The 26,772-nt window shown below is 56.6% G+C and overlaps 1 protein-coding gene across 18 annotated transcripts in view; it reads left to right on the top strand.

The window, feature by feature from the left end:
* NCOR2 (nuclear receptor corepressor 2) overlaps positions 1-26,772 on the top strand; it is a 256,199-nt gene that overhangs the window by 167,678 nt on the left and 61,749 nt on the right. For 12 of the 18 annotated variants that reach the window (XM_042805507.1, XM_042805508.1, XM_042805497.1 and 9 more), the window contains 6 exons: positions 465-561; positions 2,984-3,162; positions 6,776-6,830; positions 9,012-9,110; positions 23,774-23,898; positions 24,768-24,940. In XM_042805507.1, the coding sequence (XP_042661441.1) occupies positions 465-561; positions 2,984-3,162; positions 6,776-6,830; positions 9,012-9,110; positions 23,774-23,898; positions 24,768-24,940 (728 nt within the window). The remainder of the gene's footprint in view (positions 1-464; positions 562-2,983; positions 3,163-6,775; positions 6,831-9,011; positions 9,111-23,773; positions 23,899-24,767; positions 24,941-26,772) is intronic. The other 6 variants (XM_042805509.1, XM_042805506.1, XM_042805498.1 and 3 more) reach the window with 2 other exon arrangements.

Below are 26,772 nucleotides of genomic sequence, written 5' to 3'. Positions count from 1 at the left end.
GGGGGGGGGGAAAGATGTCAGTGGATGGTTTTGATTTAAAAGTTCCTACAGCATTTGCAAACCAGATGCAGTGGCGCGGTGCTCACGGCTCGGTGCTAACCGTGATGCCTTTATGCCAGTGCTGCAAACAGGAGAAAATAATGAGGGGAGAGTGTGGTTGGGTATGAAGTATCCTTCTGTTGTGATCCAGGAGGTGGCTGTTGGCACAGGTAAGGAAGGTTGTTTGAGGCTGTGAGCCCTAAACCCTGTGGACACGGGGGACAGTGGTCTCCAGGTGGGAGTAAGTGCTGGGGAACTGCAGTGGGTGCTGTTCCCACACTGTGGGCTGGGGTGGCCTGGGTGGGGTGGTGGGATAGGGCTGTTATGGAGGTCAACAAAGGAGGACAACAGGGCTAGTGAGTTGTCATGAATGTGGTTTACAAGATGGAGCATCAGTGTCTGAGTGTTGCCCTGCCCTTTCCCAGCAGGGTAGGACAGAGGGGCAGCGGCGGGCTCTCCATGTCGGCTGCACGCAGCGAGCACGAGGTGTCAGAAATCATCGACGGGCTCTCAGAACAAGAGGTGAGACTGGGTTGTCCTTTTTCCTTCTCTTCACCCCTCACTTCACTGTTCTCTGAGGAAGCCAGGAAGGTACCACCAGGTTCCATGCCGGGTTCCACGGTGAAATCTGGTACCGAATCCCATTAATTTCAGGCCACGCTGAGGATGGGGAGGCTGCCGTGATGCTTAATAAGCTCTCTGGGCCGGATCCAAAGTGGGGTGTTCGTTTAATACCCAGCAGCATCTTTCCAGCCACCTGAGAGATGCAACAGAGCTGTGCAGGGGTTCTGCAGGAGCGAAACACGGAGCAAAGCTCCCCAGGAGCTGGTGGGCAGTGGGTAGGGTTTGTCAGCCTTTGACTGTCTCTTAGGGACCCGAAACACCAGCATGCTGCTGATCCTGGGTAGCACCCCACAAACACCTTCTGGCTGTTGGTTTAAACTGGAAGCAGAGGTGGGGAGGGAAGGGAGCCGGCGCCCTGGCTGCCGGGCGGAGGGGTTTTTCTGTTTCATTTTGTTTTGAATGGGCTGTGCAGCTTGACACAGGGGAATCCTATGGAATGAATGGTTTGTACGTGAGCCAGTTGGCCCACATCTTCTGGGAGTGCTCCATTCATCTTGAAACATCCCCATGACCTTGGCTTCGTTTGGATCTGGTTTCACAAGGGTTCCACTCTCTTGGCACGCTGGCGAGCTGCAGTGAATGGATCGCGTTTGGGAGGGGAGAGCAGCCATTGCCCAGCAATAGCTGAGATGTTTGCTGCCTGTGCACCGCGGTTTGCTCCCTGCCCTGTGTCCCGGGCAGTTTGCTGTTAGCCAGTTCAGGCGACGACCCGGAGGAGGCAGATCTCGGAAGCAGAGGGAAATTTCACAGCTCTGCAGAGGTGGTGGCCAAGGGGAGCGTTAGACGATTACCTCCGACCTCCTGCACAGTGTGCTGCTAAACTCCACCTCGATAGCCTTCTGCTGAGCCCCAAGGCAACGCTTCACTTGTCTCAGAGGAGAGCTCCCAGCCCTTCCGCAGGGTTGGAAGGAGCAGGGAGGTGAGAGCCGGGGAGCGCTGCTGGCAGCAGGGGCCAGCTCTCCGCCCCGGCACGTTGCTGGAGAGGAGAGAGGGCTGGCTGCCCGCCAGCGAGGTGTATCCACAGCGCTCGGCACCCCGAGAGCCTGCCAGGTGAAGGGAGAGGCCCGGGCAGCTGCCTCTCTGCCCACCAAGCTCTGCACGGGGGCTTTCTCCTTTCGGCGGGGGCAGTCTGCGGTTGTTCAGGATGAACGCTCTGGCTTCAAGCTGTCCCTGACCTCCAGTGATGAGCTGACACCCCCAGGGCATCTGAAGCAGCCAGCTGCTAAATGGGAGGCTTCCAAGCGAGGGCAAGGAATGTGATGAAATGAGTTGAAACGTCTGTGTCTGTGCAGAGGGCTGTGTTTTAGGAAGAGGAGGTTGGGTCTGATCAGTCACAGCAGAGAAGCAGAGGGGTGCTGGGCAGGCCTGGGTCAGCAACTCACTGGAAGGATTGGACATTACTGTTCTCCCAGGAGCCAGCATCTAGCTGTAAATTAAAATAACAGCATTGGAGACCTGGTCTTCCTGGATCAAGGTTGGGATTTATGTCTGACCAGTGACATCCCAGGTGACAGGGAGGGCTCAGGGTGACGGTGCTGCTAGCAGACAAGAGTGGCCAGAGCATCCCTTCGTCCCCACAGGGCAGACTGTGCTGGGGAGGCACCAGCAGCTCAGCTGAAGGGACAGTCCCGGCGTTTGGGCAGGGGACAGCACAAGTGAGACATCCCATTGGCCACTCCGTTGCAAATACTTAAGGAAACCAATATGCCCAGTCTGTCCTGTCCTGGTGTGCAGCTGGGACTCTGGATGAACTTGGAACAGGATGGAGTAAATACATCAGATTATGTCCCAGGGTGTTGCTGTAAGAGGAAAGAAAGGAATGACGGCCCCGTTATGGTGACATTTGAAACCTCCTGGAACAATATTAGGTTTTCTGTGGAAGGGAAACACGACGCCTCCCTCTGCCCACCCTTTCAGAAAGCCTTGCAGAGCTGACCTCCTTCCCTCGCGACTTGGGGGGGGGGGGACTGAACCTCCACGTGCCTGTGGGTTTGATGGCTGGGAAGGGGCGTGCACTCCCTGTGCCACCGCCGCTTTGACTTGTCTCTTGTCACAGTCAGGAGCTGTTTTGCTTAAGTCAGACATTTCCGCATGGTATCTTAAAGCCTTTTATTTCAAAATGAAAGATTAATTGTTTCCTGGCTGACAGCGATAGCCTCTTTCAGCGTTTAATTTACAATTACTCCAGCAATAAAGCTGTCTAGTGCTTGCTTTTGATTTCTCCTGTTCCTCCGCCTGTCCTTTCCTCTCGAACATCTGTCCCCTGCGGTCCCCGCGGGCCTGTGGTGCTGACCAACTGTTCTCTCTGCTTTCCCCAAAGAACCTGGAGAAGCAGATGCGCCAGCTCGCCGTCATCCCGCCCATGCTCTACGATGCTGACCAGCAGCGCATTAAATTCATCAACATGAACGGCCTCATGGATGACCCCATGAAGGTCTACAAGGACCGGCAGGTGATGAACATGTGGAGCGAACAGGAGAAGGAGACCTTCCGGGAAAAGTGAGTGCAGCCCACACACCTCTCTTTGCGTCGCCCTTGGGAAGTGTAGGCAGGACCCGTGCTGTGGTCACTGCGTCGCCATCGACCTGGGCATGGGGTGATGCACCTGCACAGAAACCTCAGGCTTTTCTCTGTGGTTGGTGTGTTCGTGCCCGCGTGCAGAGGTGTGGGCAGCCACTGCTGGCGGCAGGGTGAGAACTAGAAGTTTTTCTGCTTCTGCATCCCCTGTTGTATCAGCCAGTTTAAGGATAAAACCAGTGAAGCTCAGTGCTCCGTACACTTAGATTTCTGGATTTACATGCTTGTCTTTCGGGTACCGTGTGTCCAGAGGGATTCTCAGGGCTGTCGACATCCAACCCCCCCCATGCAGAACCCCTCAGACTGCAGCATCCAGCCGGTGCCCGTCCCCCAGCGCTCCATCCTGCTCTCTGCAGGATTTGCCACCAGCTGCTGTTCCCATGGACACATTCCCGCCTCAGAGACGTGCAGACTCTGGCCGCAGTGCTTTCTCCTGTTCGCAAGCAGTTCTTGAGAACAGCTTTGCTTTATCGACTGCGATCATTTGGGGGATTGCTAATCCCTTCCCTGGGTACCACCGTGCGAACTGTGGGTCCCAGCTCGGTCTCACGTCCAGATTCTCATAGCCCAGTGGGGACCCAGGTGTGTTTGCACAGGGGACTGGAGCATTCTTGGTGCCCCCCAATGTGCCGTGTGTGTCTGTAAAAACAGAGCTGGAGTTCAGCTTCCAGCAGGATGAGCTCTGCCAGGGCTCGCTGCTCTGGACGTGAGAGACATGGAGGTATGTGGGTGCACCAGGTCCACCTCGTCCCTTGGGGCAGCACCGCCTTAGTCTGACCTCCAGACGATTGTGGGACGGCTCCGTGGATTACCAGCAGGCCCACAGCCAGCCATGCTGGAAGCCTGTCCGCGTCCGGGATCCCTCCTCCTGTCCCTGCTCGTGACGGCTCCTGTTTGCAGCTGAAATAACTAATTGCCAAGACGGACCGAAAAAGAACAAAACAAGCAAACTGGCTCCAAGCCTTTGGTAGAGGAGAATCCTCATTGCTAATTAGCCTTAAAATGTGACACTGCAAACATCAAGGCTTGCCCGCAAATGACGCAAAGGCTAATTACTTGGTCTTTAATGGCGGGGCTGTGCCTGGCTAATGGGGCTGGAAGAATCCACACCCAGCTCTTGCATCCTGCTATGCACGGTGGTTTCTGTGTCATCACCGTGGGTGATGCAGAGCTCAAGGCATAAATACAGAAAGAATTTCAGGGCTCTCACAAAGCTCATTTTAAGAGATTGGTACTTAGGAGCTGTAAGAGGAGGCCCAGGGGAGTCCTGCCCCAGCTCTTGGCCCAGTCCTGGTGTGTGGGTAGATGACCTCCCTTGTGTGCTGTGGCTTCTGTCCTGGGTATTTAAGGTGAACCAGTTGTGTCATCCACGATCGTGACCCAGAGCCAGCCTCTTCCTGAGACCGTGAAAACCTGGTGCAACCTTTTGTTCAGCCCCGATGGCAGGGACTCTCGGAGAAAACAGCCAGGCACTGCAAGGCCAACAAGCTCCAGCTCTGAAGTCATTTTAGCCATTAAAATTTAACCACGAGGAAGAGTCTGATTTCATCTGCTTCTGGGCAGGATTTCAGGTCTCTTCATTGAGAGCCCATCACTAGCCTGGCCCCTCCCAGTGGGGCCAGGGTTTGCCAGTGAAGGAGCAGGAGTGGCTGTGGTACCTCTTGATCCTGCTCAGGCATTGAGGCCCTGTCGTGGTGGGCACTGTGAGAACACAGCATCCATCTCTCGTCATGGGGACATGGCTTGGCCTGTGAAAAATAGTGGATTGTCATCTACTTCGCCCCCAACGCTGCATTAGCATCATTGATAACACGGACTTGAAAACATCCCTTGGTCAGCCCTTGGTTTGCACTGCGTGGCAAGCCAGCTCCAGCTCCATGCTGTGATCCGAATCTGTATGAGCAGCCTAGCTGCTTTTCTTTCATTTTTCTTTTTTTTTTTTTTTTTTTTTTTTTTTCCCCCCCCCTTCCCCTAGCATTTCTGGTTTCTTTTTTCTTATTTATTATTGTGTCTTGGGGGATCTCCCCTGGTATCTGTGTTATATCTGGGGGCTAAGTTTTACCCTTCAAGACACTTGATGGTAGAAAGGCTGTTGCTGCCCATGGGATGGAGATTGAGGACCCCGTTAAGCACCCAAGCATCACGCTCATATTGCTGTCCATGTTCCCCCCATCCCACATTGTCACCCACAAAAGCCTCGTGCTGGCAGCAGCAGAGATGAGGTCCCCTTGCCCTGGTGGCGGGTTACAGTGACAGGGCTCTTGCAGCGCCACCCAAACCAGATGGGGGTCCTGCATCAAGGAGGGCATCGGCGCGTGGGTGACAGCACCCACGTCCTGCCGCCGTGGCTGGAGTCGGTCAGGCCCTCGCTGAGCTCAGCTCAGTGCCCTGACAGTGAGCGTGGCGGCGGGGCTGAGCACCGAAGGCCGGAGGAGGGAGCTCAGCCAGCAGCCCCAGGGGGAATCACCAGCAGGGCTGGAGGCCCTGAGCTACTCACCACCTCCCGCCCGTGTTACACCCACGCCGCAGCTCACCCGCCTTTTGCCTCTGATCCATTTCCCCAGGCCACAGAGCCCTCAGCTCCTGGGAGCTGGCAGAGCTGCACGGGGCTGGCCCTGGCCACTCCGCTCCCCGGGGCAGAGCCCGTGCCGGTGGCAGCCTCTCCGTGGGGGCCAGCGCTGAGCTCCAGCCCTGGCACAAGAGACCCTGCTCACCGGGCTCCCCGCGCTTTGCACCGGGTAACTGTCCTCCTGCCAGCAGGAGCACCTCGTGCCAAGGGCTTGCTGGCCTTCAGCGCTTCCCCACCAGCTGGGCCAAGGGATTTGTTGGAGGAGATGCCTTTGTGGCCCGGGACAGTTTCCCCGCGGTGGGCAATGCTCCCTCCTGGGCTGCCGGAGCCACAGGCGAGCCTGCTGACAGCTCCTCTTTTTCCTGGGCAGGAGGCAGCATTCCTCAGAGCCACCGTGCCACTGGGGATCTCTTGAGCAATTCAGTAACGTGGCAGCTCTATGCTTCCTCCCGGGGTTTGGGTTTCCTTTCCCGTCCTTTGCAGCAGCTCCCAAAAGCCCAGCCGGGCCCGGGGTCCTGCTCAGCGGCAGGGGCACCCCCGGCTGTGCTGCGGGGTGCTTGTGCTCAGCCATTGATGATATTTCCTCGCCTTTTCCTTGTCAAATCCTGAGGCCTCGGCCTGGTGTGCAGCTGTCCTTGGTGCCCGTCCTGCCGTTGGTGCGGGCTTGGGTGGCCGTGCGATGGAGCGGGGTGATGGGCAGCTGTTGGGCACTGCCAGCCCCCCTGTCCTCTCCCACCCCGCGATGAACATCTGCACATCGAAATTCCCAACCAAGCTGGCTCCACTGGGCTAAACTTAAAGTTCCTGTTTTTCTGGGAAGCTGAACAGTAGACAAAGATTTTCTCAAACTCCTAAGCCCCTTGGGGAGCTGGCCTCGCTGCTCTGGGCACACATGGCCAGGCAGCCCAGCAGTGAGGGGGGTCGGAGCTGGCACCCTCCCTAATCCTCTCCCTCTCGCTCCCACAGGTTCATGCAGCATCCAAAGAACTTTGGCCTGATCGCATCCTTTCTGGACAGGAAGGTAAGCCTCCCTGCCTGGCTTTAACCTGCCTCGCACCGTCTTTTCTCCATCCCGTAGCTCACTTCGGTGCTGGAGCAGCCAGTGGGTGCTGGGCACCTGTGGGTGCTGGTGGCTCAGAGCCCCGGGCACGGTCCAGGCACCTCCTGGCTCCCTGCAGAGACCAGGGACTGACTCAGCCGCAGAGAGACAAGGAGCTCAGCGCCGCGAGATGTGCGAACGCATCCAGCCTGGCGCGTAGGCGTTGCAGCCCACCCCGTGATCTGCCTGGGGGAGCTGCTTTCCAGCATCTCCTGGAGGCATTTTGCACCAGCCAGGCTGTCGCACGGGGGATGCGGGCATTCAGCTGCCCAACACAAAGCAGAGGGGTCCCTTTTCGCTCAGGGAGGGGATCTTGAGGGAAGGCTGAGTCCCGGTTTGTCCAGCAGTTCGGGTTGGTGTCAGGTAGGCACACACACACACACCCTTGTTTAGGAATAGTTGGCTAGCAGGAGGGCCTGACCTTTCCCAAGGCTCTGTGTTGTGTTTTTTGGACTTTTCCTTTTTGCTGTTACTTGGGCTGATGGAGGAGAGGTTTGAAAAGGAGATCTGAAGGAAGAGCGAGTCTCTGGTACTATTCTAAGCAAGCCAGGTATCACCTATGGGAGAGGCCGTATGGGCAGATCCCAGACATACCTGGCCTGGAAGGACAGCGATGGACCAGGTGCTCTCCTGAGCAAGAAACACTTGAGAGCTGCTTCTTCTCTGGACCTTGTAGTTAGTTGCATCCTCTGCCCATCTCATGCAGTGTTTCATCTATGCAGTGTCCACTTGCTCCGGGGAAACCCCTCTGCTTTCAGCAGGGTGGCCTGCAGATGTCCCTTCCAGCCTAAATTATTCTCTAATTCTGCATGACTCAGGCTGGGGAAATAATTTATAAGACCTTCACTTTCCTTTCTAAAGCAGCAAACAAGCAAAGGCCAGCAGCAACCTCGTGCTACTGTTGTCACTGTAAGATCCCAAGCTCTTTTCAGCCTTTCCCACTTGTTAAAGCCGAAAGCGGTGGGACTTGGATGATGCTCACAATCCAGTCTGTGTTCCAAGCTGTAAAATGTCTTCTAATTTTATTTGTACTCGTTTGTAAATCAGGGTGTAATTATGATACAGAACACATCCATTATCCTGTTGGAGAGAGACGCAAAGTATGGCTCAATGTAATGAATTAATAGATTTTTAAATTGCATTATAAAAAATAGTGATCTTAGCCCTTGGAACAGATGACTGTAAGTTTTTGTGTTCGCGTGTGTGTGTATAATCAGGGCTAGATTAGAAAGAGATCCAATTAACACTTTAAAACTTGCAATCTGTTTTTGCAAATGGTTCCACTCCTTGCACGGGGATGGGGAGAGCGCAGCCCCCGTGCCCCCCTGGGAGCATGCAGCAGCACCCTGCTCCCGGGCACTTGCAGGCGTGGTGGGTCTGTGGGGATTATTTCTGTTCATGCAACTGCTGTCATCCTGGATATGAAGGTGTACCCCAAGACCGGTGTTCAGGTGCTCACCCAGTTCAGCGAAGGACTTTTTCCAGCATGGCATGCTCTGTGCTGTTAAGGAGCAGAATAGTTCTGACCACGGCTCCTCGTTTTCCAAACTTGTCCGATCTGGGCCGGCATTTGCAGAGCCAAGCGCTGGAGTTGGAGTTGGGATGGCAGCTCTTGAGCACCGGGATCTCAGTCTGCCCACGAGAAGGTCGTGCGCGCTCAAGCCAGAGGGCTTAGTGGCTAGAAATAACAGTAGCTGACAGTTGTGTGGCAGGTTGTTCCTCGCATAACCACAACAGAGGGTGACAGGCGGCTCTCCTTCTTCTGCCTTTAGTTGCCACAGTCATCTGGGGCCAGCCCTTCCCCTTGCTTTGCTTCCGACGCGGGGTGCTCTCTGCTCTGCACCCCCATCTCCATCTCGGCATGCCTGCAGGACAGCCCCTGTCTGTCCCTTTTTACTAGGACGGCATGCATTGCTCCCCTCTTCCAGCTCCACCGAAGGGCTGTGGGAGGGAGGTGCCGGGAAGCCTGTTTGGGCTGCGGATCTTCAGAAGCAGCAGGAGACCTGGCGATGGCGGGGCCTGAACGCTGCTCCTGTGAGTCTGCGCCCCGCCAGCGCGAGGGGATGGGACCTGCTGCTCCCTGACTCGCCCGTGTCGTTGCAGACAGTGGCAGACTGCGTCCTGTATTACTACCTGACCAAGAAGAATGAGAATTACAAGAACCTTGTGAGACGGAATTACCGGCGGCGCGGGAAGAGCCAGGTAAGAGCTGGAGGAGCGCGTGGAAACATCGTCCCTCAGCCTGAGCAAGGAGCTGCAGCGCTTTGCACTTGCAGCTTTTCAGCAGTACTTTCTCTGAGCGCCCCAAATGCCGCTTTTCTCCCCTCCCAGATGGAGATCTTGCTTGCAGACTGCAATGGGGCTGTGGTTTTGCTCTGTGTAGCTTTTCAGAACGTGCCGTTTTCTGGCAGTTGATGTTTGTCCATCTCCGTGCCAAGGTCACGGTAGCTTTAAAAAAGCAAACAACAAACCCAGGATGCTTGAAAAAGGGGATGGATTGAATGCAGAAAACCTGGCCAGGCGTCAGGAGTAGCACAGGGTTGCCCATGCAGCCTGTGGCTCTGTGTGAGAACCGAGCACGGCCTGTTTCTCCCCTCTGGAGATGGCAGCTGGTGTGGGGGAATGGGCCTCCTGGGGGCTGGGTTGGGGTGCTCCTGCCTTGCAGAGCTTGCCGGAGGTTCTTCCTACGGGCAAAGGTAAAGGTATGGGAGGAGAGTGACTTGGGTGGGAGTGACTTCTAGTTGCTGCCTGAGCAGAGGCATATAAATCCATCTGAAGTGCCAGAGCGTGTCCGAGATCCCCGTGTGGGCTGGCAGATTTGGTGCTGAAGCTAGAGGACACCCTTAACCCTTTGGTTAAGGGCTGGGCAGGTACCTAGGGCACCACGAGATGCCTGGGGGTATGTGACTGAATCAGCCCTTGCCGTTGCCATGGCCAAGATACAAATCTAGACATGACCATGCAGTGTTGCTGCTGGTACCGCAGTACCCGGGTACCCAGATAAGTGCTAACCTCTTGGGCAGGTACCTTGTTCCTGCAAATGCTTTCAGCCAGAGGAAGGTCCCGCTGGTGGATCTCCAGGTCTGTAAAGTGAGCAATTATCCACGTCATGAGGAGAGTGAGATGACCACAAAGGGAGTATCTCTCCAGATAGCATGGGGATAGGGATGGAAAAACTGGCCTGGCCTGTGCCACCACTGACATCAGCAGCTCTTCACGCTGCATGGCCATAAAAAGCAGCACTTGGGTCTAGATCCTGATTGGGAGGCAGATAGGTAGCCTCGCTCCAATTTGATTTCTGCAGCATTAAGACATCAGAATAGCTAGCACATGACGAATGTCATGGACAGGGCCCAATTTTCCCTTCTTTTTTTCAGAGACATTAGAGATGGATAAAGCCCTATTAGATTATCCAGTCCTTCTCCCAGCAAACACAGGGTGGTTCCCTCCAGTACATTTTTATAGTGTTTACCATGGTCTGTTTTGTTAGATCACAGCAACTAGAACATGAGGCCACATTTGTTTCTTGTTAGCAGTGGAGAGATTTAGCACAGCTCATTCTGGTTTCAGTGCTCAGTTGAACAAGTAACAAGTGTGGAGGGAGAGAGGCAATCTAACGCTCTGCTCTGCATCTGTCTACCTACCCCTGCAGCCACAGACCTGCTGGTCCTGCACCCAGGAGGTACTATTTGTATTTTGGTTTTTAAAAGTATCCAAAACATTGTGAGCTGCAACACTTCCCAGGATGCATTCCCTTACTGATGAGTCTGGTCCAGCCTGGGCAGTGGAGATCATGTGCTGCCGTTTGGAGCCTTGTTCAGTGCCAGCCGTTGGACACAGGGACTTGCTGCATCGACCGTAGTAAAAGGCAGGACTGTTTTTGGAAGAAGGGGACAGCAATATTTGTAAATCAGTAACAGGGAGGCTCCTGGGCACGGAAGGGAGCGGATTGCACCTCCACTGGAGCAGAGCTCAACCTGAACGTTATTGATTTTGAAAGAAGAATCAGATCCGTGATTCTGGGAGAAAGTGAAGCAGTGAATATTTCCCGAGACTGTTTAATGCTCAGGTGGAAGGCAGGGTGTTGAAAGCCAAGCTTTAAAGCCAAAGGCTGGCTGCACGAATAGCAGTAGGAGAGAGCTGCAGAACAAGAGTTGCTGCATACGATCCAGCCTGGAGCAGCTCTCCCCCAGAGATTGTAGGGGATCCTGGGATGCACATTTTGTGCTGTGATAGCCCCTGGTATTTCCATACGTTGCTTGCATCTGTTTTCATGTGAGGCTGCGTGCAGGTTTGGGAGGGGCACGCTGCTGTGCAGGGGAGCAGCGGAGGCTGGCTGGGTCCGTGCCAGAGAGGGAGGCTGTGCTGGGGAGGGAGTCAGCTTAGGGTGAGATTTTCAGGTACCAAAGGGAGGAATGTTCTGTACAGGTCCTGCCAGGAGCCGGTGGGAGGGGTGAAGCATCTGCCTTGCACCCCAGAACCCCACTTTGGGGGAGCCAGGGTCTCCTCTGAGAGTGGTGCTGGTGGGACCTGCTTTCCCAGGCCAGTCTGGGTCAGCATGCAGCTGCACAGAGCAGCACAGAGGGGGTTAGATACTGGGAGATCTGGAGGGATGCTCCTGATCGGATTTTTGCTTAGTGAGTCTCTTCAGAAGCAGGTCAAATTCTGCCTGTGTCTGCAGAAGATGTGCTCATTTGGGAATAACCCATCCCAGAGGCTCAGCCAGCACCTTGGCTGTGCGTCCTCCCTGCTTGTTCCCAGGGGGTCCCAGATTATTTTGAACCCCGTGTAGGTCCCTCATCCTGTGACCGGGGAGGGGCATCGTTGGGCTGTCCCAGTGCCAGGGGCTCTGCCTTCACCTGCCCAGTCTCAGCCACTGGAGACGGTGACGGGTTGAAGGACAGGACAGAGAGTGGGACAGCACGGGGACGGGCAGCGTGCAGGGAGGAGACAGGGCTGCGAACGGTCCTCCTGCAGCATCGGGAGACACGGCGCCACATTCCCAGCACTGCCTGTGCTCCGAGCATGGATTTTCCTGCTGGTAAGGGTTCAAGCAGCTAAACACCAAAAGTGAGATTCAATTGATTTAGAGAAGATGTTAGCTTTTATATTGGACAAGAGGAGCGGATGAGGTCTGATACAAATAGCGTTTCAAGTGGCCCTACGCTGTTTTCTTGCTCTTTTTCTCACGGAGAGGTTGGGGGTCTTATTTGCTCTTGGAGGCTGCAGGGAGCTTGAGAATGAAGTGGAGATAATTACACATAGAAATAAAGCTGGCTCTGGTGTCAAGATTATCATTGTGGCCTACTTATTAAAAGTCCATTAAAAAATAAGAATCCCACTGCTCTCTGGCTGATGGTCCCCTGGCAAAGGATATTCCTCATAAAGCTGCTACTTATTGCTAAAAATCTCCTGCCAAGAGCGGGGACTTCACATGATTCTGCTTCCAGTTTGTCAGAAAACCGAGCAGCCGCCCGCTCGGAGGCAGGGCGCATGCTCCCGGCACGCCGCCCTCCCCACTGCCGATGAATGAAAGGCGCACGCATCTGATGGATCATTATGCATAATATTCAGGCTCCTGAGATGAAGATCCTTTCTAAAATAATCCTCTGTGTACGGGTATGGTAAATGCCATTTAACCCTGAAAGGGGGGAATCAATGGGAAGAAGAATAACTTCCAAGTGTGTAATTTCTCATTGAAAAAAAGAAAAAAGTTTGAGTCATGGTAAAACGATTTGATCCAATATTCAATGTACAGTAATAAGCATAAATTTGCATGAGCTTGTAATGAAAGGCCCTTGCACGGATGTGTTGCCTGGGGGGCTGTCGCAGTCGCTCTTCAGGGTATTTCAAAGAGCATCTCTCTGCGAACGCCCCTAATTCTGTAGCGAGGGGCACCAAAATTGAAACTAGGCAATTAGCGCCATGTGCTTCGCTCTTTGGGCAAGCTGTTCAGCCGGGCTGTGGTAGCGCAAGTGTTGGGCTGAAACCGTGCTGGAAGAAAAGTGACTCTATTTCGACATAATTATTCCGTGCGGAGTGCGGGGTTTTGGTTCCAGAATAGATTCGCTTTGATTTTTGGAGTGGCGTTGCCAGCGTGGCCGTGGTTATGCTTCCGGCGGCGGTGCGGGTGAATTCCCCGGGGGGGGGAGAAGCCGTGGGGCTCCCACGCGGTGCCGGGGTGGGGAGGTGGGTGACTGTCCCGCCAGGCCAAGCCGCTGCCGTTCTTGCTGGCGATGGGCGGCCGGCGGAGCCGCCTGCCCACCCTGGGGATGACTCAGAGGTGGATGAAGTCATGCGGCCAGGACGGACGGACGCGGCCCTCGGGACGTGCCGTCATGCCGGTCCCCCTCGGTGCTGCTGTCAGACGGCGCTCACGTATTCCCTGGCCAGAGGGCCCTGTGTGTTAGTGCTGACGCTTTCGAGGACTCGCTCCGTGGCACCCCGGGGGGACCGGAGCCGCCCAGGCCCCCCCTTCCTCAGCGGGGGAGCCGTGCCGGCGGGGCGGAGGCCGAGGCGTGACCTGCCCGGGCAGCCGGCGCGATCCCCTGCCAGGGCCGACGGCCTTTCCCAGGCCCACCCTCTTCCCTGCCCCCTGCCAAAACCCAAATCGAATTATCCGTCCCGCCGGCTGTCCCGCCCTCCCCAAACACAAACCATTCCCCTCACCGACAGGGATAAACAGCCCCAGCCAGGATTTTCATAAACAACCCATTTACTTTTTTTTCGCGGAAGCGCCGTCCCAGCCGGCAGGGGCTGGCAGGGCTCGGGCTGCCAGACGGGCGCTGCCAGCCCGCGGCTCCGGGTCTCCGTGCATCCCATTCCTGGTGCAGGAGCAGGGCCCCCGCCACGGTCCAGCTTTGCCTTGCCATCACCTCTCCTGCCTCCGTGAGGATCAGGTCCCGGAGCTCAGCAAACTGCCTCTTACACCGCACATTGTGCGTGTGCCCCAGCTCCGTTAAGCACAATGGCTAGCGAGGTGAATGATCTTTATTTCTGGGAAGCATTCAATTATCATCAATCCAGGGAGTGGCTCCTCATTAGTGACAAAGGGTTTGACAGCTTCTCTTTCAGACGCGGGCAGATACTTGTCATAAAATCCCAGTTTAATAATGCAACACATCATCCAGAAACAGCCCTGGATGTGGCCAGTAAACTTTCCTGCCACAAATACCAATAAATTATTCTGCAGGCATTTAAGCCTGTGCTGATTTGAGCACTGTATTTTAAAGAGTACTGAAATTATCTGGGAAGCGGGCAGGAGCGGTTTGTAATGGAGCAGTTTGCCTGGTTGGAAATGTTGCCCGGGATGTCAGCGTTGGGGTGCGGGTTCATCTGCTGCTGGGATGTTACTCTGAGGTGGCCCTAATCACTGTCTTGTCCCCCGGCTGCTGTCTTGTCCCTTGGCTCTGCCCTGTCCTGCCATCATTTGCAGCTTGGGCCGGGTCAGCTCACGAATGGAACACAAAAGGGATTGAATTTGGCTCATTTCGTGGACGGGTCTGCAGTGTGACAGCACTGCTGGTGGCTGGGGAAACCTGCCCAGCCAGGCTGAGGCTACAGGACTCATGAGAAGAAGTTAAACTTGAGCAGACCCCATGATCCTCATCCTACTTGAGTGTGGCCTCATAGGGAGAAACGTCTTGCAGAGCATTTATCCCTTGGGTGCTCATGTGTGCGCTGCTTAGCACAAGCTCTCTTTAAATCTACAGCTCCTCATAGCCAAAAAAAAAAATCCAGACAAAACCAGGTAACCCCCAGAATCCTCAAAAGTGGTCCAAAACCATCCTCGTGGAGAGCAGTGGGCTTCCCGTGGGCACGGAGGGTCGTGGTGGAGTGTGTTAGGGTGCAGCAGGTCCTGCTCAGCATCTGGCAGCATACAGGTTGCAAAGTAACTATTTTCCATCAGGAAAAGTGGTTGATTCTGGGAAAAACACCTGTCTCCAGTGTTTTTCCTACAGCTCTGTGTAGCTCAGGCACTTCTTGGCTCACTGGGCAGCCTGACAGCGGTGCTGGGGGGATTACGGGTGAGTGCTCGGGGTTTGCAGCCTGTCTTGTGCTTCACTAAATGCTCTCTGCCAGGGCCTATGTTTGCCTCCGTGCTTTGAAACGGGAATATCCGCCTGCCCTCTTTGGGGTGCTGATTGCCAGGCACTGAGCAAGCAGTCGGGGTTGGTAAAGGGCTGTCACCCAGGGGCTGCCACTGCTCTGTCATGGGTGAGGTTGAGCATTTTGATGCCTGAACAGAGAGGAGATGGGTGAGGTGTGAGACATGGCAATGTTTGAGCCCTTATTGATCCTGTAACCCTCCACTGGCACTTGCTCTTTCAATCTGGGCTCCCGTCCCTCCCAAGCCCTGGCCCCCAGGTATGCCTTGTAAGGTGCATCATGCCCGTTCCCCCATTCCGATGGAGTTGCAGCTTTCCTGCAGCCCTGCCACCCCTCCAGGCAGCGTAATCGGGCAAACACAATGGAAACTCACATTCCTAAAAATCCCAGCTGCAGTTTTGGGGGTGATTAAATGAGAACGATGTGGCCATATTTGGGAAAAGAATCGAAGGATGCGTTGCCACAGGAGGATGTCTGCTCACTGCCCGGGTCCCACCGCAGCCTCGCGGCTGCTGGCAGCACAGGGACGGCCGGGGGACCTGCAGGCTCAGAGCGGGGACGGCCACCGGCAGGCAGGGACACGTAGCCACTTCCCTCTGGGGTAGCACCAGCACGGGCTGCTGATGGACCGTGTGCTGACAGACCCTTTGGCCACCACAGCTGGGCTCTTCTGTGCAGCTTGATCGTGTTTTAGCGATAATAAAATACGCACTTCAAAGCGATGTGAACTCCCCCTCCATTCCGGTTGGCCCCCGAGTTTAGACTCGTGTTTCTCCAGCAGCAGGTTGATGCATCCTCCCGGCAAGCGCTCCACCACGCCTGCACCCACGTGAGTACTCCTCAGGACGGGGCTTTGGGATCCAGGCTGGGCATTACCCATCCCAACAGGGGACCTGCAGCATCTTCCTGACAGGACAGGGAGTGATAGAAGTGGTTGGATTTTGGGATGAGTTGTTTCATCTGTTGCGATCCAAGTTTGACTGGGAACAGATGGGAAATAGGTCGCGTCATTGCTGAGTTGCTTTCTAAAGCAGGCACAGCTGAAAATCCTGGAGAAAGCTGCTTCTGCAAGTATATGGGGCTTGCTTTGCCCCCGGTGAGCCTGCGGCGTGCATGGATGCTGCTCTGCATCCCATGAGCTGCCGACCCGGCACCTTCCTCTGTTGGCAGGGCTCAGAGGGGGGTTGGCATGCAGCCAGGGGCTGCGAGCAGGAGGGAGCAGGGTACAGCAAACCACAGGGAAGAGAAAACACGTGTTTTCCGCCTGGGACAGAGCAGGGGCTCATCTCCACTGCTTCCAAACTTTACGCTCTCTTCCCCTCAGGTCATTTTCCCTTCATGAGCAATCAAATCACTTTTTAAAAAACTCAGCAGCGACCCAAAAAAGAAACATTTCCTCTTACGGAAAAGCCCTCGGTGTATTTAAGGAGGGATCCGAGTGAGCAGGATCCTGTAAAAATCATGTTTGTGCTTCACTGAGGTCGAGGAGCGAGTAGTGGGAAGGCGTCCGTGCCCGCTGGGGCCACTGCCCGAAAGGTTCTTGTGCCCAGCAGGCCCCCAGTGCCGCCCAGTGCGAGCCCATGCTCGGGTGCGGGCACCGGCCGCAGTCGTGCTGCGGTCTGACGAGTGATGCTGCAGGATCCAGCATCTCTGCAGTTCCCCCAGCCAGCCCCTCTCCTCGTCCCCAGCCTGCTGCTTGCCCCCCGGACCAGCAACTGGGGAGATGGCACTGGGCTTTCCCGCAGCACGGCAGGGCAGCCCAACTGCGGCTGCTGGCGCTTCGCTGCTGGCACCGGCCGTGTTTTGTGGCCTGCGGTGCCGGAGAATTGCGCTGGCGAGCGTGCATGGGGCCTGTTCAGTGCCTCCTGGGATGCCAGGCACAGCCCCGGCATTTTCCATCTCTGCCATGTAATGATTGCTGTCTTGCAGAGTTTGTTGTTTACTGACAGAGGAGCAGCACAGCTCCAGGCCGTCGCGTTCGGAGCTGAACCAAGCAAGCCCCATGCTCACTGTCGTTCCCCTTATCAAATCCAAGCCTGGCCTTTTGATTTTTTTGCCTTGCTTCCGCAGCCAACAGCATCAAACCCAGCCCCGGGACACGAGTGATCAAAGCCGAGTCGCCGGCAGACAGTCCTCTTCCTCTCCTTGTTGTTTTGGCAGCAGCTTGTTTTGCTTTGTGGTTTCTCCCATGAGCGGAGGGTGCTGTGCGTGGTCGTGAGAAGCCAGGCTGTGTGGTGGTGGGTGGCAGCAAGGGCTGAGACATTCCAGACCATCGGATTAGAGGCTCTGAGCCCTGGGGGTCCACTACATGATACATATGTGTATTCCTAAGCCATCCTCCCTGCAGTCCATATCCAGGCTGGTGCTGAGGGATGGGTAGGGGTGTGCAGGGAGCGCTGTTTGCAGCGGCCATACAGCGTCAGACCTCAGCAGCGGGTGCCTCGACCTGTGCTGTGGCATTGGCAAACGGGGAAGGATGCTCCAGGGGAGACCTTGGGTGCCTGGGCAGCGTGGTGGTGAAAGAGGAGGCTGGCACGATGGGTGCTCGGTGGCGCGATCCCTGCCCTGACTTCTGTTGGTGTGACCTGCCGAAGGGAGAGTTTGAAAGCAAGTAGAAAGGTGGATGTGGGTGGTGGAGGGGAGAGGATGCTCCTGAGCCACGGCTGCGTGGGGCCAGCCCTGCTCCCGGCAGAGAAACTCTGCGCAGTGTCCCACGCGGCTGGGGAGAGGGGTGGGAGCTGTGGGCCGAATCCCTTCCGGCTGTGCTGCAAAGAGCACAGTGCATCCTGCCCCAGGGTGCCAGCACTGGACCCCATGGGGAATTCGGGGTGATGCCAGCAAGCACCCACGCACACACACGGCCGTTGCAGGCGTGTTGGGGCTCCCGGAGAAGCAGCAAAGCAAATGCTAAGCATTCCCGGCCAGCGTAGCGTAGGCCTTTTGTCTTCGGCTTATCTCGAGCTGGTTTTAATTTGTAACTCCCTGATTGCGTGCAATGACCTCGGCCTGAGCCTGCTCCACAGCCGAATGCCCCTGGAGAACATCATAAATGCCATTGATCTGAAGTCACCCGCGGGAGAAGCGAGGAGCCAGCGCCCTGAGCGCAGGAGAGGCGGCACGGCCGAGCGGGCGCTGCTGGAGGGGCCGGGGCTCGTGCCGATGGGGCGCAGCTCCCTTCCAAAGTCCCTGTCGAGGCAGACTGCGCTGTGATGTGGTGGGGAGAGGGTTGGCACGCGTCACCGCGCTGCTGCGGCGAGCCTGGGGCAGGGGCTGCAAAGCCACAGCTGAGCGAAAACCCCGGAGCTCGCTGCCTGCAGTGCCAGGGGATGGGCTTGAGCAGCACCGGAATGAGTTGCCTCGCAGCTCAGCCTGGCCCGCAGGACTCCCTCTGCACGAGGGCGTAGAGGGTTGTGGATTGCTCCCTCTGGATTTAAGGAGAAGACAGGAGTCAGTGGTTTCTGTGGCGTGTTTGTCTTCTGTAAGAGCCCAGGGCACTGTAACGGCGGCAGGGGAGGTGATGTGCCTGCTGGCAGCCAAATGGCATCACCCATGCAGCCAATCCACCCTCAAAACCTGCCGTGAGAGAGAGGAGATGTCACCCCCAGCCGACTCTTGGGCTCGGGGATGGTGGCATCACCGTGAGCCAAGCTGGTTCCCTGCCAGCACATCCACCAGCAAGCGGCATGGCCGGGGGTGGCAGGAGCTGGTGGTCCCAGGGCAGGAACGGGACTCCCAGAGATAAGCTCAGCTAAACATCATGGGGAGGGTTGCTGTGAAATGGTGGCCGTGCCTGGCCCTAGCAGGACCAGGACTGGGGACCAAAGCCATGCTGGCAACAGCAGTGTTTTGGTGGATATTTTGGGGGTGCTGTGAAGCAGGGAGTGAGAAAGGACTGGGAGAGGGCGCGGGTGCCTCAGTTGCAAGGTGCATGGTCCAGCGGTTAATGCTGGGATGCTCTGTGGGCAGCGAGGGAGGTTTCAGCACAGGGCTCTGGTGTGGTCTCTGGTCCTCTGCCACAGCCCAGCACATCTTGGGGAAGGCAGGAGCAGTCGTATTCTGGAGGTTTGCAAGTTTGGAAAATAAATAGCCCTGCGCCGCAGGTTAAGCTTGGCATCCTGGCGGATTAATCACACTGGCTGCAGCCAGCACTGAGAGCCCCGGTGACGAGAGCTGTGGTTTATAGATGATGATTCATCGACTTAGAGCGACCACGTTATTCCAGCAGATTGCAAAATCATAAGAGGAATGTTGTGGTTAGTTTACGGCTTAACTATGCAAATCGTCAGGAAGCCTTCAGAGCTGGAGAATGTAAGGCACAGCGCGCCCGGATGGCTGGGCGGTGAGCAGGGGCCGGGAGCCGGCGATGGGGCTGTCGGGGACCGGTCGCTCGCGGGAGCCGGGGAGCGGGGAGGTGAGTGATTTGGGGGGAGATGAGGGTCCGGAGCTCGCGGTGAGCATGCGAGAAGGGTGCTTCGGAGGCAAGGGACGCGCCGCTGGTCGGGAAGAGGTTTCTGGCTGGTTTCACCGTCTCTGTGCCAAGGCGGCAGGCGTCTCCGGCGGGGCTGGGGAGGGTGAAGGTGGGGAGCTGCTTCCCCCACCTCCTCCTGCCCTCTCGTCCTGCTTCCAGAAGCAGGCAGTGCCTCAGCGGAGGAAGTAAACAGAGTGGGAGGAGCTGCACCTCTTCCTTGCCGGGGCTTTCTCCCAGTCAGACCCGCTGCCGGGATGTGCGGCGAGTTGGTTGGTTCTCAGCAGAGCCAGTGTTTTGGTGGCCGGGACCTACCTGGAAGCCAGCGTCCTCCAAAAGCACACTCGGAGCATGTGAAATCCCCGTGACGTGCCGGCCCGATGGCGCTGGCTGGGCAGGGTGAGCCGTGTCGCTCCGGAGGGGAGCCGGGCGCGGGGGCAAGCACGCGTGCTGGCCCGCGAGCCCTGGTGAGGGGGTGGCTGGCGGCACAGGCGGCGATCCTGGGAGGGCTGGCAGCACTCTGCTCCTCTCCAGCTGCTCCAGGGCCAGTGGGAAATTAGGGTAGAGGTGAGCAGATGTTTGTAATTATGAAGCAGCTCACGCCGGAGCATGGGGAGGGCGCGGGGAAGGAGGCTGCCCGTCCCCGTGGACTCGGAGCAGGATCGGCCTCTCTCGCTCGCGCGTCCCGCATGCGATTTTTGTCTTGTGGCCTTTTTAAATAAACAGGATGTGTCGGCAGCAAAAACAAGCAGCAGCGATGCTGAGGAGGAAGGGCGGTCCGGCGGTTAGAGCGTCTGACCTGGGAGGGAGGGACAGGAGGGACAGCCCTGCCCTCTGCCACAGGCATCTTCCCCGGCCTCAGGCATGTCCCTTCGCCTTCTTGTGCAAGGTGGGGAGCACGTACCTGCTTTGCCTCTGGGAGGTAGGGTGCCTCATCCCCAAGGGGACAGGGAAGTAGGTGGAGAGAGGTTTAAGCTTGCGCGGGAGCAGAGCAATTTTGGCACTGGCCTTTGGCTTGTCCACTAAGAGCAGACCCACCTGCCAGTCCACCTCTAACCGGGGCAGCGTGAATCAGAGGGAAACATCGGCTGGTAATTGGGGAAGCATTTCCTGGCCTGTCACGCTTTGGGATGGCGTCCCGTCCCTTGAATCATCCAGAGCTGGTCTGTGTCCAGTGCTAAGAATAGCCTCCCCGTGCACCGCGGGGGCAGCTGTGTGCCGGGAGTGGGGGGCCGGCTGGCTCGTGGCTTCCCAGTGCTGTGCCACGCCAGCTCCAGTGTCTACTGGGCTGAGGTTTGGGCTAGAGCGCGGAGCGTGGATGGGCTGGGGCGGCTGCCGTGGCTGGTGCCCAGGAGGGCGTCCCACCTCCTTTCTCCACGTGCCATTTCTAGCTGAGCTCTCACATGGTTTCGTTTGGGAGCCAGGGCTCTGGGTGCTTTGATCAGCCCCGCAGCCTCCAGCCCAGCACCTACCCCCGGGTGGGATGTAAGGTGGCATTCGTGAGCGTGGCCATCCCCCGAGGTGCTTCCCGGGGTGTTTGGGGCTGCCCCACCGTTCAGCTGAGCCTTAGCACAGGAAATAGGCCATCGCCCCATGCTTGCCAGGGTTCAAAGCAGCATTTGGCCAGGGACCACCTTCAGATGAAGACATGAACGCAGCCACAGGTGGAGCTGGGGACAGTTTTTCGCCCCCATGGCCTCATGGTGACGATGCTACCCAATTTATGTCTTTCAGCCCAGCAGGAGAGGGCTGGCAGGTGACAGCCATCCTGCCCCGTCCTGCTGTGCACAGGGTGCTGCACCCACCTCCCTCTCGCTCCTGGCATCGGGCACTGGGCTGTGACCAGAGCAGGGCAATCACTAGAGGGCATCGTTGGATCAAGATGCTCCTCTGTGGTGGGAGAAGCCCTAATTTGATGCTTTACTAAGCTGAGCTTGAAACCTCGGGGAGGAGAGGGCTGCACAGTGGCCCACTGAAGCCAGGCCAGCGGGGTTTGCGCGTCCTTGTCACGCCGGAGTTCAGCAAACACTTTTCCAGGGCAGCACCTGCGTTTCAGCGTGAGCCTCTGCGGCCGCTCGCACCCCTCCCTGCCTTTCCACCCCTGCTTTTGCAGGCTGGCACAGGGAGCTCGTTGGCATCGCCGCCATCCCAGCCTGTGGGGAAGAGCTGCGTTAGCTCCTTGGGGTGACAGCCCCCTGGTTCAAATGAGCGTGAAGATAAGATGAGGGGATGCTGAAGCTTCCCTTGGGAGCCCACGGCAGCCTGATGTTGGGGCAGGGACTCATTTGGTTTATGGCTGGAGGAGAACTGGGTTTGCAGCCCGGGGAGCTGGGATCTCCCCATCCCTCAAAAGAAAATATTCACGACGGGGTGGTAGAAATACTGCAAAACTCAACTGGACTCCCTTCCCTTCCCGAAACACTTCATGAAGGGAGCACGGGTGGGTGGTGATGACCAGGGCTGGCAGCCTGCCCTGCTTCCTGCCCGGCCCTCGAAGGTCACAGCCTGCACCTCGTGGGTATTTGCTGGGGCTGAACCCACGCTCAGGATTCACCGCGGTGTGACTCAGGGAGTCAGAGAGTTCAGGGCAGCGCTGGGGAAACGTGCATGACAGATGCCCCTTGCTCTTCTGTCACCAGCACGGGCTTACCTGCCTCCTGGTCCCAGCAGCCTTGCTGGCTGCCCCCCTCCTTCTCCCGGGGCTTGGGGGCCAGCGAGGACGCTGCCTGGCACTCTGGGCACAGAGCTGTTCTGTGGCCAGTTGCTGCAGGAGACGGCCCGTTCCCCAAGCCTTAGAGATTTATGGACTTTGGAAAATCTTAAGCGACCGAGTATTCATCCCAGCTGTTTCCTGGATCTTCCCAGCCTTGCGTCCCACAGAGCCGTTCCTGGGGGTGCGAGGGGGGTGTGAGCTGATGTGTTATGGGTGTGTTGGGCACGTGTGCTGGCATGGCAGTGCCGAGCGGGGGTCCTGGGGGCACAGCTGCCTCCCCCCACGCAAGGAGGAACTGAAAGTCTGCGGGGTTTCAGTGGTAGCAGTGCCTGTGTTTTAAGGGCCTGTGTTGAACCGGGGCCTGAAAGAATCAGCAGCTTTCTTGTTAAACTGCTCCAAAGCCCGTTTCGACAGCTCCACGCTTCCCATTTTAGCACCAGCCCGCGGGGGCAGAGGGTTTAGCTCGCACCCAGCGCCGCTGCTGCGGGGACACCTGTGTTGGAGGCAGCTTCCCAGTTGCTGCAGATCAGGGACGGGCCAGTCCCACTGACTTGAGGGATGCGGGGACAACTCAACCACGCTTGCTAGATGGCCGCATGCCAGCCAGGTCAGGCCACCTAGGATCATACTTTATGCTGATAAATCCACTTTAAGGCAATTTCCCTCCGTTACATCACTGAACCCTTTCCCGAGGGGTGGTGGAAGCCCTGCAGCTTGGGCAGGGGCCGGGCGAGCCCGGGTGGGTTTCCTGGAGCAAGCAGCTTTGCATTAGCCAGGAGCAGGATGGTTTAATAAGTCATTTCCGTCTCTAATTTCTATTTCTCTATGAAAAGCCTCTCGTTTGCCGGTCGCCAGAGGGAAGGGAGGTCAGGGGAACCAGGCCTCCCCAGCATCCTCCTTCCTGCAGCTGTTGAAACAAAATCCAGAACCATTATAATCGCTGTGACCCTCCCTCGGGTACCGCCGGCGCCTTCGGTCCGAGCAGCGGTTGGGGCGGTTGGGTGCCAGGCGGTTCAGAGCGGGCAGGGAGCCGGGCATCTTCCCTTCTCAGTGATCGGGGGCCCATAAACTTTGCCCGAGGGCCATGACGGATGCTTAGGAAAAAAGATCATAGCATTGGTTTCGCGGAGCCTCGAGGCATGTCTGGTGCCCCCGTCTCATTCCTGCTCCAGCAAAATGCATCCCACGGGCTGCAAATCGATGTTGCTACGCCGTCATCTGCAGGGAGCAGGGGGGTGGTTGTCACCTCCCTGCCTTCCCCCCGCCTTGGGTCCCCTGCTGCCTGCAGCATGGCCTGACCCCGGGGGGAGCTATCGGGGCCGTCCCGCTGCCTGGAACGGGAGCTGGAGCGCGGCTGCTGTGCCTGATCCTAAACCACCTCTGCTCTCCCCGGAAAGCTTTCAGCTCCCCAGCCTCTGTAAGCGCCCTGCCTGTACCCTCTGCCTTGCAGCACTTTTTCCTCTTGGCCGCTCGCCCCCCAGCATTGTTTGGCTGCATTTGTTTAGGTTGGCCCAGGTGCTGCGATGTATCCGCCTCAGCACTGAGGGATTGTTTTGTTTTACGTCCCTTGTTTTGCAGCAGCAGCAGCAAATGCCCCGGAGCAGCCAAGAAGAGAAAGATGAAAAAGAGAAAGAAAAGGAGAAGGAGGGAGAGAAGGAGGAAGACAAGCAGGAAACAGAAAACGACAAAGAAGAACTGACAAAGTAAGGACAACCCTCCCTGCCTGGATGGGCATCAGGCCGGGGATGCGGCGGTGGGGTACGGCATGATGCAGGGCTGCCTGGCCCCATGCAGGACCATGTGCACCCACTTCACCTCCTCCACGGGGAAGGAAGGGCAGAGCTTGCTCTCCTCTTCATTCCTCCCCCGTGCTGCTGCCAAACTGGGAAAGCAACTCTGATACGTGCTTTTTTTTATATATATAAACCCAATTGACCCGCAAAGCCCCTCTGATCCGCCAGCTTGTTTTGTTGTTGTGAGAGCCTCTGGGGGTTGGAGCAGCAATCCGGGTGCAGCCAAGCACGGCACTTCACCTTTAGTGTTATTGATGTCAACGTGAGCACTCCCAGATGAAGGGCTTCAGCCAGCTCTGCCTCCCTCACACCGAACGGGGAGCATCAGAGCCGTGGCGGGGAAAGGTTGGCACGCAGACCGTTAGCTATCTGTAATGGGCTTAATACTTGGTTTAAAAGAACATCTGGCTTCATTATATCTAGGCTGCGAAGACATTTACCAGCAGGTCCCTTTCAGGAAGATAAATGAGGAGGAGGCAGGGATGAATTTGAATGGTCTGGCATTAAACCTGTCTCCGTCAGGTCTCTGCGTGCACTTGGTGCTGGAGCTGCAGCCAGCTGCAGAAAGAAAACCCCGCTGCAAATCACCCCACTGCCAATCCAGCCCACTCCCAGCCAGGAAAAGAGCCTGCGTGTGCAAAAAAAAATGCAGACCTGCCCCCCCGAAAGGCCAACAAAGAGAAAACCAGCATCCCCAAACACGTGCAGAGGAATAATTGCTTGACCTAAAAATCAGACCAACCCAACAATGTTTTTATTTCCCTCCCTGTTTTTTGCAGAGACAAGAACGACGACACGTCTGGAGAAGACAACGATGAGAAAGAAACTGTCACCTCCAAAGGTCGCAAAACTGCCAACAGCCAGGGCAGGCGCAAAGGCCGCATCACCCGCTCCATGGCGAACGAAGCCAACAACGAGGAGGCGGCCGCCCCGCAGCAGAGCGCGGAGCTGGGTGGGTAGCAGCGCGCACGGGGCCGGGGGGGCCTTGGCAGGACTTTGGGGTGTCTGCTCTGATGGGATGGGCCATCACCCTGCGCCACTCCCCGCTCACAGAGGAGGGGTTTCTTTCATGAAATCCTCGTTTTCAAGGGGCAGCAGTGAGGTTTCTCCTGCCCACAAATTCCCCAGCACCGTTCACCCAGATACAAAGTGGAGGTATTTGCGAGCCTGGGCTGCCCTGGCTGAGTGTTAGTGTTGTTTTACAGCCTCGGAGGGAAAGTATTGCAAAAGACAAAAAGGGAAGCTGTCATTTTCAGCAGCATGTTGGCTGGGTTCGTGAAGGGCTCGTGTCCCTCCTGCACCCGGAGGTGTGTTTCCCTCTGCGGCAGCTCGGGCTTCAAGTACCCTTGACCTCTGCACGGGAGCCTGCTCTGCCCTCCTGGGCTTGCCTGGATCTCTGCCAGTTCTCCTGCCCTCGCTGTTTTCAGAATTGCCTGGAGCCCAAGCAGCTGCAGCCCACGGGGTCTGTGACCCCCTTGGCCTCCGGGAATCAGGCTGGTCCCTTCCTTATCGCTGCAGCTGAAGGACGTGGCAAGGAGGCAGCAGCTTACAGCTGCTCGGGACCTTCCACCCTGGCTGCAGTCTTGGCTGTGCACCCCAGATCAGGGTTGTTTTGCCCAAAAAGCAGCATTTCCCATGCTGGTCTCCAGCACCCTTGCTCCTCTCCCCCCTCGGGAGCCGGCCAGGCGCAGTGGTCAGTATTTTCCTTCCCGTCCTGCCTGCACAAGGCTGCAGCGGGAAGAGGCTGGGAGCAGCTTCGGAGCGAGGTGGCCGAGGCAAAGCGTGCTGCCCGTAACAGGGCACCCAGGCGCGGCGCCGGCCGGGGCCGCGCGATGCCGATTCACCTGTCTCGGGCTGGACGGGAATTCACGGCAGCGTCCACAGCCCCGCGTCGGGCGCATCTGCCTCTCGCACCCGCAGCATCAGTACTGGCCACCCTGGGAAACTGCTCGGGTGTTGCCTTAAACAAGCCAATGCCTCAAGGAATTTGGCTGGTTTTTCCTCTATTTTCTACTCTATCAAGTACAAAATTATTACTGTGCTACCTAGGGCGGGTAAAAAAAAAAGCAGGGTGACTCCTCTCGGTTTCCTTGCTCTGCAGTTTCTTGCTTGTGCTGTTCCACATGCTTTAAATCACCCAGAGGTGTTTTGCCTCCCTGTTCCTCTGCTGACAACTGGCTGAAGCCTTGATTGCAAGCAGTCTGTTTTCGTATAAGCGATATAAATAGTTCCTGCTACAACGGAGCCCTGCTCTCCCTCTCAAACTTGTTAAACAGTACTGCAAAGAAGCAGCAGATAATGGCAGTAACTTAAGTGGGATTTTTTTTTTTTTTATCCCAGCATCTGAGTCCTTGATAAATTTCACAGCGAACACAGAGAAAAGGCTTTAGCCCATGTTAAATTGGGAAAAAGGAATGGATCGATTCCAGTGACATATCTGAGCAATTGGTTTCACTTTATGTCTCTCCAATAGTGCTTTAATTTAGGTTGGCTAAGAAAGTTATTGCATTTTAAATACCAATTGAACATTAAAAAACAACACAAAACCGTATTGTGGTTTAACTGCAGCGTGCCGGAGCTCCCCATAGGCATCTGTTTCATAACTGCACAACCTCAGTAAATACCATTAATCAAAGCAAATGGGCCGTTTCTTTGACATTTCTTTACCATACAATAACAGTCATCCTCAAGCTGAGTGAAGGGCCTTGCACAGTGGTCAGGGAGACTCGCTCTTACGTAAAGGAGCGTGGTGGCCCTGGCTCTGCCCGTAGCCAGGGGAAGTGG

The sequence above is a fragment of the Tyto alba genome, unplaced genomic scaffold (assembly GCF_018691265.1).
Source record: "Tyto alba isolate M040663 unplaced genomic scaffold, T.alba_DEE_v4.0 Super-Scaffold_44, whole genome shotgun sequence".
Taxonomy (NCBI): Eukaryota; Metazoa; Chordata; class Aves; order Strigiformes; family Tytonidae; genus Tyto; species Tyto alba.
The sequence above is the reverse complement of the archived record's forward strand: the minus strand, read 5'-3'. Positions and strand labels throughout refer to the sequence as shown.